At 33.2% G+C, this 9,110-nt stretch overlaps 1 protein-coding gene across 2 annotated transcripts; it reads right to left on the bottom strand.

Moving 5' to 3' along the window:
- Positions 1 to 1,103: 1,103 nt before the first annotated feature.
- Positions 1,104 to 8,201, bottom strand: LOC124532964 (THAP domain-containing protein 1-like). Of its 2 annotated transcripts, XM_047108102.1 has the most exons (3): positions 6,883 to 7,221; positions 6,470 to 6,662; positions 1,104 to 1,779 (listed from the first exon to the last, which is right to left on the bottom strand). In XM_047108102.1, exons 1-3 carry the CDS (start codon positions 6,960 to 6,962, stop codon positions 1,162 to 1,164), a joined length of 891 nt encoding a protein of 296 aa, XP_046964058.1. In that variant the 5' UTR covers positions 6,963 to 7,221; the 3' UTR covers positions 1,104 to 1,161. The 2 variants fall into 2 exon arrangements, with proteins under 2 accessions (XP_046964058.1, XP_046964057.1); XM_047108101.1 differs by lacking the exons at positions 6,470 to 6,662; positions 6,883 to 7,221 and adding an exon at positions 7,791 to 8,201.
- Positions 8,202 to 9,110: the final 909 nt, after the last annotated feature.

Here is a 9,110-nt window from a genome sequence, read left to right as displayed (position 1 = left end):
TAATAATCAGATATCAAAGTCCAAATCTACTTCGTTCAAGTAAGCTTTCGTAATCACTTTTGAATTTGAATATATGTAAGTAACATTGTTTTGAATATATTGTGGCGCAACTGCGGGGCCGGAGAAGCTCTTTGAAACCTATGATAATTCTTATTTATCAGGAAAAACAAGATGAAAGAAATGGCACTGCTTTAGTATATATAGGAATTAATAATAGTTTTATAGTAATGTATAAATGTACAAAAGGACAGAGATTGTTTAGTGAGTCAAATAAATTGATAATGGTGTCACAAGGGCGTCTGGGGTATGTACCATTGATCGAACACTACTACCAAACAGTAATGCTTAGTATTGTTATTCCCTTGTAAGTAAACTATTGTAACAGGACAAGGGACATCTTCCCAAGGCTAAAGACGGATTGGGGAATTAAGGCAAGGGTAATACTTATTAAAGCGCAATATTTTGAGCTTGACCCATTTAATATTTGCCAGGCCCCTTACTTAATTAAAAAAAAAGAACTTTTTATAGAAATAAGTGGCACTCGTCATATTATAAAAAAAAAAAATTATTATTTATGTAGAACTTTGATTTAGTAAGTAGTTTAAGAGCAGGTTTGTATCTGACCTTCAAACCGGGTAGACTCGAAGAAAAGTTATTGGATGAAAACCCCAAAAAATTATAATAACATGCCATAAAATTGAACATTCATTTTGGTGACATCATATTGGTAAAAACAACGGTCTGCACTTATTCAAATTTAAGATATAAATATTTTCACTACCAAAAGTAGCCAATTTTCAGTAGTAAGTAAGAATTTGATAGTTGAGACTTACTAAATACAATGGAAGGACCGTAAAAGCCATTAGATCTGCGCCTGAACTCTTTCGAGTCATCACGGATTTATCGTACCATCAGATTAGGAGATCGAGGGAAAAGAAACTTCACTTATGTGTTTTACGAACTTGGCTTGTCTCAAAACAGAAAGGCTGTCCTACCTGTCAATCGATAAGCAGAACATCACCATCGTCATATTTATATTTGAAAAGGAAAGTTGAAATTAAATATCGTTTATACTAATTAGCTGCATTCGTTTATTTAACAGATCGATTTTCATCCTTAACATATTCAAATAAATTGAGATTATCCGAAGTAAAACAACACTTACATTAATTCTTCAAACTGTTCTAGTGGCAGAGCATTTTCTTCTATTTTTATAAAAGAAACAAGTTCCCCTGTATCTTGAGTCTTTAAGGAATTTGCTGATTGGTCATAAATCGGAGAGTTGCAGTTTGATGACGATGGCGATGGCTTTAAAAATAGTCTAGCTGCAGATAAAGTATTCTGTATTTTACTCTGTGTCTCTAACGCTATCGGTAGCGGGAGAATCCTTAATTGTGCTGCAACGCTTAGAGCAAAGAAATAAAATTCGTCTTGCGTATGTTGCGCCAGTTGTTGTTGTGTTGTATTTAACCCTTTAGATATATTTTCTAAACGCTGTAGAGTTGTTGAAATATAATCGTTCTCTCTTTCTGTTTTCTGACAAAGACTTTCTTTTGTAGAAATGGGACTGTGTTTGGAACTTTTTCGTGTTGATCGTAAGGGTAATACTTTCCTTGGTAATGTTTCTTTGCTTGTGCTTTGTGTTGACACGTCTAAGTCATTAATTGTTGATTTTGGATCGTTAAGTCTTGATTGTGGATCTAACGGTTCCGTCAATTTTTCATTCGCTTCGCCGATTGACTGTTCACATTTATTATCATCTGATGATACTTGTGGTACCTGTAAATAAATTATTGTTGTGTTAAAATAAACTGTCAAATGGTGAAAAAGAGTAACTACTGAGTTTTTGCCGGTAAAACCTACTTTCCGAACCGGTGGTAGCTTCACTCAAAATATTTGTTAAATGACGATTCTAAAGTACTCGTAAAAGCCTTGAATAAAGTACATTTGACGACTTGAATAAAGTATATTTTGATTTTGATTTAGATTACTTTAAGAACGTGGGAATTTATTTAAGAACACACATAGACACTTTCCAATAATAATACGTGTTCATAACATAGGATTCATAAAACAAACATTTATATATGAGTAATGTATTAGCGAAACGCTACGGGTGCGTTCGGAATGCGTTAAAATGCCTAATATCCCTTATGATTTTTATTGTTTCCATTGCCTTCGTCTAAATATATAACAATTATTTTCTGGTAGATTTAGGAATTAGAGCGTAAAAACACATTGAAAAACCACTTACTTATTAATTTCATAAATAAAATTACCAAAACAGAAACGAGAAAACAAATTAATAACAATCAAGAATTGTTTGAAAAAGGATTTTTTGGTGTCGCTGCGTCAAAAAAAAAAACGTTTTCGTGGTTAAATCAGTCTTTATTTAAAAAAAAAAATAAGCAGGACAGTGCAAACCCTGTACGCAGCGTCCAGAAATAAAATGAAACTGTTGTTTCAATGCAAGATCAAAAACAGTGCAATGGTAATAAACGCAGCAACAGTAGCAGAAGCAGTGGCGGCACCGTTGGGCAGGCAGCAATTCCTCTACAACACATAAGCTCCAACTCAGCAAAACTCTTCAGTAGATTTCAGCGATATTATAATACATACAATTTAAAAAGTATATTAAGTTAGATTGACATTGATAGACTGATAGAGCAGTGTAGTTTGTTAGAATGTTATGTGTTAGACCAGCGTGCATCAGTTACTACTGTGATCATAGGTATTTCATTAATGTCTACTTCGCCGTCTCGTATGGCCAAATCAAATTCTTCCTTTGCAACTTCTTGTGTATGTATGTATGTATTTCTGTTAAGCTAGTTTCCACAATTCACAAACCTTTGTATGACATTTAGCGTACAGGTGTTTACACATACAAGGTAGTACAAGAGAAGCTGAAACCTGTTCTAATCCAGCATAACCAGACACAGCAGTATCATTTATATTCTGGTCTTCATTATTTCATGTTTACAATTTTGTACTTTTAATTCGACATTACACATTTTGCATAGGAAAGTAAATTCAGAATGCTTGAAGTCACTTCCAAATGCCCAATTGTAATTTGCAATTCTCTGCAATTGTTCGTAAAACTACTTATAGTCAACGTCCGTCTACTGTAAAATCTTCTTTTTCTTCTATCTTCTTTTTCTCTTGCTTGTGCTGCTTGTGACTGATATAAGCCATATCTGAAGATTTGTTTAAATTAATAAATTTTACAATAATTACTATTTACTTTTCTATTTCTTTAGCCTCCGACCTGCGATTTCATCCGCGTTCCCGAGAGATTTTATGTTTCCCGGGATAAAAATTAATCCTATATGTTATTCCAGTAGTATATGCGTGTGCCAAATTTTCCCCAAATCCGTGCAGTAGTAATAGTAGTAGTAGTAGTTTTTACGTGAAAAGACAAATTCACATACACAAAATTTCGCGATTATAATATTAATAGGACATAGGATTACTACGATGTACTCACTTTTATAAGAAAAAAAAACAATGGATGGATAGATGAGAGTATATACTATAGGCACCGTGCAGAAACAATAGAGGGCGTTATAATCCCAACACTAGAGACACCGTGCGAGTAAAAACAGAAACTTCCCAGGCACATTAGTGCAGACTGGCAGCTGTCAAGTCTGTAAATATGATTTTACAATGATTATATTATATGATATTTTATAATTAAAATTATAAAATATGGTTTTTTACCAATAAACAACAATCGGCAGCAGGGTCAAAATGTATCAAAAGCAAAAAGCTATTCGAGTCAGCACATGTTTTCGATGTCACAGAAACAGTTGGCCAAGAACAAGAAACAATATTAACTGGAAAAATTGTTGCTCACACAAAAATTTCAAATGTATATGATGTTAAGATAACAGTAAGTACTTTTTAAAATTAATTGTTAATACAATATCTTTTGAAAACCATTATTTTTATTTTATCCCTCTTTTTTCAGCTTAATTGCAATACATATAGCAATAACTAATAATTAGATTATAACAAATAATTGGAACATCAAAGTTGCAATTTGTCAATGCAAGGAAGGTCTATCAGGACAATGTAAGCACGTCTGTGCCTTAGTCTATTACGTAAATTCTGCAGAAGGTGCAGAATCGAAAACTAATTACGCACAAGAATGGGGCAAACCGTACGACAATTACTGGGTTATGATAAAGGAGTGACAGTAAAATTTTACACCCTTAAAGTTGTTTTTCGATGTTTTACAGCATCCAGAACTACAACAATACATTTCGATAGCTCAAATTAACAAAAATTAACACGAAAATTCAGAAATTTTTTTCGTGGTTTGACAGTAGAATTTCTGACATTGAGGATAAAAGTTTTGAATATGAGTCACGAGATGGCAGAGTCATCGCTACGCACAGTGCCTATTTTATTCTATCTTCTTCTTCTGCTTATTACGCTTTTAAACGCTATTTTACTCTTTGCTAGATGAGACTTATAATGACATTGCAACGCAATACGTCATACTCAATCGGTAAAGCAGATTATCGCTCTTCTGAGCACACGAAAATAGATCCTAAGGTGACGAACCTTTTTTAACCCCGACGGCACTCGTTGTTTTTTTTTAAATCTTCCTTTATTTTTTTTACGTGTCCCATACCTTTCTTTACGTTTTCCCATTTCACTCTGAAATAGGTAGAAATTAAATAGATAGAAGCGACGATGGATAAAACAATAACAGGTTAGTGATCATACTTACTTAGTTCATCTGGTTCCTTGATAATAATTACGTTCACGACACAGGCGACCCACCCTTATTCTAACTCGTCTATGTGAGCGTAGACGTTTCGCGAAATTATAGGACTCGGCTCGAAATAACAACTGACATGCTCACACCTTGGGATCCGGGGAGGTACTGAAGATTTATTGACAGCGAGAGCGACCGGCGATGTCGAATAAAAAGTCAAGCCGTCAAATTATTTTCTCCATAGTAAAAAGTATAGACCACAAATGCATAAAAGTAAAAATTACTATAATATTGTGTTATATAATAAAAATTTAACACGATAAACTTATTACTGTCACTTTTGTGTCTCCATTTAACCAAAAATACATACATAAACTAATAGCTACTTAAATAGCTTAGAAAATGCGAACAGAAAATATCGATTTCAGTGTTTGGACTACTGTTGACGACTGAATAAATCGATAACCTATATTGATTTAATTTAGAAATATCGTGCGGTAAAAACCTGAGGCATATCTTTTTAGATACTGAATGTATTTTTTTATCAATATTCAATCTTCTAGTGTTCAGATATTTTGAAAACAGAAAGCGCTATTTGCGTTTCGCAGGGACTGCCCTCTTAAGATAAAGTAGAAATATATTGAAAGGGTATTTCGAACGTGGTAATCGCGAGGATGTGAAAAAATCATTGTTTAAAGCAGAATTAATAATTTTGAATTGAAAATTAAAAGATATGTAGACGCTGAAATGACAACGGCTTATCTCTCTACAGAAAAAACAGTGGAAATGCAATATACAAATCCTTTTATTTTTAGGTTCGCGCGGCAAAGCTAGTTCCAAATAAAAATCACCAGTGTTAAAAATTAAATGTGCATTAGTGGATAAATTGTGTTTTAAAATAAAGACACGTTATCCTGGCTTAATTTATAAAATGGTAAATACATCAAACTTATCAATAATTATTAAATTATTAATACGTATAACATTACGTATTTTAAATCCCAATTTTAATTAATATGACGGCGCCCGCCAAATGCGGCGCTATCTATTTGATTAATGTTGAATTAAATTATAAAGTTTTGTTTATTGGACGAGGTTGAGTTAAGCTTCCTCTGGTGAAACATTTGACGTGCAGCGCCGCTAGATGGCTAATGTTGCTAAGGCAACGAATAACGACCGGTAAAAGCAGTGTAGGTCACGCAAACGGATTGTCGACGTCTATAATTATTGTAATCCCAGTTCATTATTTGATTTAAATATTCAAAATAATTGTACGAACGCATGTAAGGCATTACAACATGGTAATCTAACGATAGCAACTTTTATTTCTGGAATCAATAACAACATTCCCACGCCACGTGATACAAATCCTATATTGAGAGACAAAGATGATAATGGCGCCCAGTTTTTTTTTGTTTTATTTATTTATTTATTTTTATGGTATAGGTTGGTGGACGAGCTTATGGGCCAACTGATGGTAAGTGGTCACCATCGCCCATAGACAATGACGCTGGAAGAAATATTAACTATTCCTTACATCGTCAATGTGCCACCAACCTTGGGAACTAAGATGTTATGTCCCTTGTGCCTGTAGATACACTGGCTCACTCACCCTTCAGACCGGAACACAACAATACTGAGTACTGTTATTTAGCGGTAGAATAACTGATGAGTGGGTGGTAGCTACCCAGACGGGCTTGCACAAAGCCCTACCACCAAGTGCGGTTAAATAAATAAAATACTTACTTGATTATAAAACTTAACGGTTTTTATAGATGGAAACGCTGTAGGTTTTGTGTATCTGAGTCCTTTATTAGACATGAGAAAATCGTCTTTTAAAAAATGTTTAGAACAAATAGTGCTAAATTTAGATGGCATCCAGTTAATCCTACCCGTTGCAACAATCCACATTTCTTTGATGCTAGGATCGTTAGGAAACCTAAAAAAAGGCATGTGATTATAATACCTATTCTGGTTTATTTATTGCAATATTTTATTTCATACTTCATTGCGATCTACGATCGGTGACTATCTAGAACGAAATAGTTTATTGCTTACAAATAAAGATAAGCTTTATATTAACTTCGATAAGGTTGATATTAACTGGACGTTTTATTTATTTATTTAAATTATAAAAAAACGAATAAAATCGTACTTACCGATGGTATGAAGTACCTCCATTTTTTAGATTTTTTCTCCTACTGTCATTTCTGCACTCCAATATAGAACAATACGGCATAGTTGCAAAAAGGTAAATTTACGCGAGACTAGCAACACCGTGCGATGTTAGAATATGACTGAGATCAAGTATGCGTAACTACGCTTATTTGTGGCCCGCGCACCACGCCTACAGCCTACTTCGCACTTCCACTGTTTTTTTTCTGGTTGGTTCTACTTTATTTTGTGGTATTGTCAATGTTACTTCTTACAAATGAAATGAATGAAAAGTCAAATTCTAAACTTGAATATTTTAAATTATTTTGACGTGACAACGTCTTATAAATTGGTTTGCCGGGTGACACTTCAAGAAACTGCGTTACTCTCCGCTCACGTTATGCGCTCACAATGAGAGCGAGTGAGAGGCACGCGTCCCTTCCACTCGGGCATGGTTAGCCCCCCTAAGAGGGAGAGAGACAGACATAAAAAGTCGTTGTTTTTGAATTTAATTAAATAAATGTTTTAAATTGTTACTATTATTTCATCCTTCTTCCTACTATACGAATGAATATTCACATTAAATTATTTTACCACTCAAAGTCGTTGTCACGTAAAACTTTCGCCCGTATACCGACTTTACAGGCAACAGGTAATTTTTTTTAAATAAATTAAGCCAGGACTCAATAAAAAAACTTAATTATAATTTATAGTATAATAATTATAATGTGTCAACACAAAAATCTTGATTGTGGGTAGAATTTGATAGTAAATAAAAGAGTATTTGCTTCTTGTAAAGCGATTTTCTAATTTTATCACAAATTATAATAAATAGCAAGCTTGATGATAGGTACTATGAAGGTTAGTTAAGTAAGTCAATAAAATAAGTAGTTAATTTCAACCAGGTACTTACTGTTTCGTTGTTTATAGTCTCACGACATTCTGCGGTGTTTCTAAGAAACGAATGTATTTCGTCAAACCACGACAAGCTAGGCTTATAAAATAAACCGTCGCTGCCAAGATATTTAGAATATTTCACTTTTTTAAGTTCGGTATGGTAAATAGATCTTAAGTTTTTAATTTTCGTTTTAACACTTTTCAAGTTTAAATTATTGTCGTTCAACGATTCCAATAAACTTTGGTACGCTTTTTCCCTTGAAATTTTATTTTTATAATATGGCGAACGGACATTCCACAGGCACTCATGATTGCGGTAATTATGTATAAAATTTAAAGTTTTTTCATCGCCCCATCGAGCCATCGTGGTATCAAAACATACGTTGAATAAGCATGCTCGCAAATAAAATAACACTCACACACACTCACTCACTCAGACTAATCAGACTTGCTCGCGTTTGAGGCTTGAGCACTCCCTTCCCTCAGCCCGCGCCTCAAGTAGTATGCTAGGTAGCGCACAGTACAGTGAAATATCTAGTTTCGCCTGAATTAGGGGTACAAAATTGTTATGGGACTATTTTAGGAAAACACATCGTGTAAACATTTTTTTGCAAAATTTCTTAATATTTAATTGTATGACTTTTGGTAATGTATTTTTTCAACTCTTAGAAATGACATGCATTTTATACACTATACATTTATTCTTTAAATGGTTTATTTCTATTTCGGTCAAAATTAGATCAAACGTAGAATAGATATTCGACTTTGAGTGTTTCTTAAAAACATCAAATTTACGGTGCACACACATATCAAGTGTAGGCAACACTGTGTACAAAAAATAGACCTGCTGCGTCACCGGCATGCAATGTAGCTTGAAGTAGCGTGCTTTTTTCACTAGCGTACTCTTTTCTTTATAGAGTTCTCTCTTCTTCATTTGTTTGTGTATTTGTACTAAGTAACGTCTGGTATAAATGACATTGACATATTTTGACATATTTTTGTTCTTATATTCTTTGTTATAATTAAAATTACAACACTTTGATTGATAATATCAATTTATACACATCATAGGTAATAAAATAATATTTTCTATAATATTGCCATCTTATTGAAAACAATTGAACTACTTCGCAAAGTCAATTTATCTTTTATGAAACAATATTCAACAAGAAGCTCTAGTTTTTACTACTCTCCACTAGATGGCAATGTTAAATAAAAGCTTGTAAAAATATATAATTAGATCTAATATATATTTAATTTTAAACACTATATTTATCAATAATATACCTGATATTTTAGTATAATTGTTTTGAATTTATTGTATGATGATGATGAT

Source organism: Vanessa cardui, chromosome 10 (genome assembly GCF_905220365.1).
Source record: "Vanessa cardui chromosome 10, ilVanCard2.1, whole genome shotgun sequence".
Classification (NCBI taxonomy): Eukaryota; Metazoa; Arthropoda; class Insecta; order Lepidoptera; family Nymphalidae; genus Vanessa; species Vanessa cardui.
Note: the sequence above shows the minus strand (reverse complement) of the source record. Positions and strands in the feature narration are given on the sequence as shown.

Excerpts from the sequence above, each read along its gene's own strand:
- LOC124532964 (XM_047108101.1), bottom strand. The coding sequence starts at position 8,138 with ATGGCTCGATGGGGCGATGAAAAAACTTTAAATTTTATACATAATTAC. Across the intron at positions 1,780-7,790 it reads AGACTATAAACAACGAAACA|GTACCACAAGTATCATCAGA; the intron begins GTAAGTACCTGG and ends ATTTATTTACAG.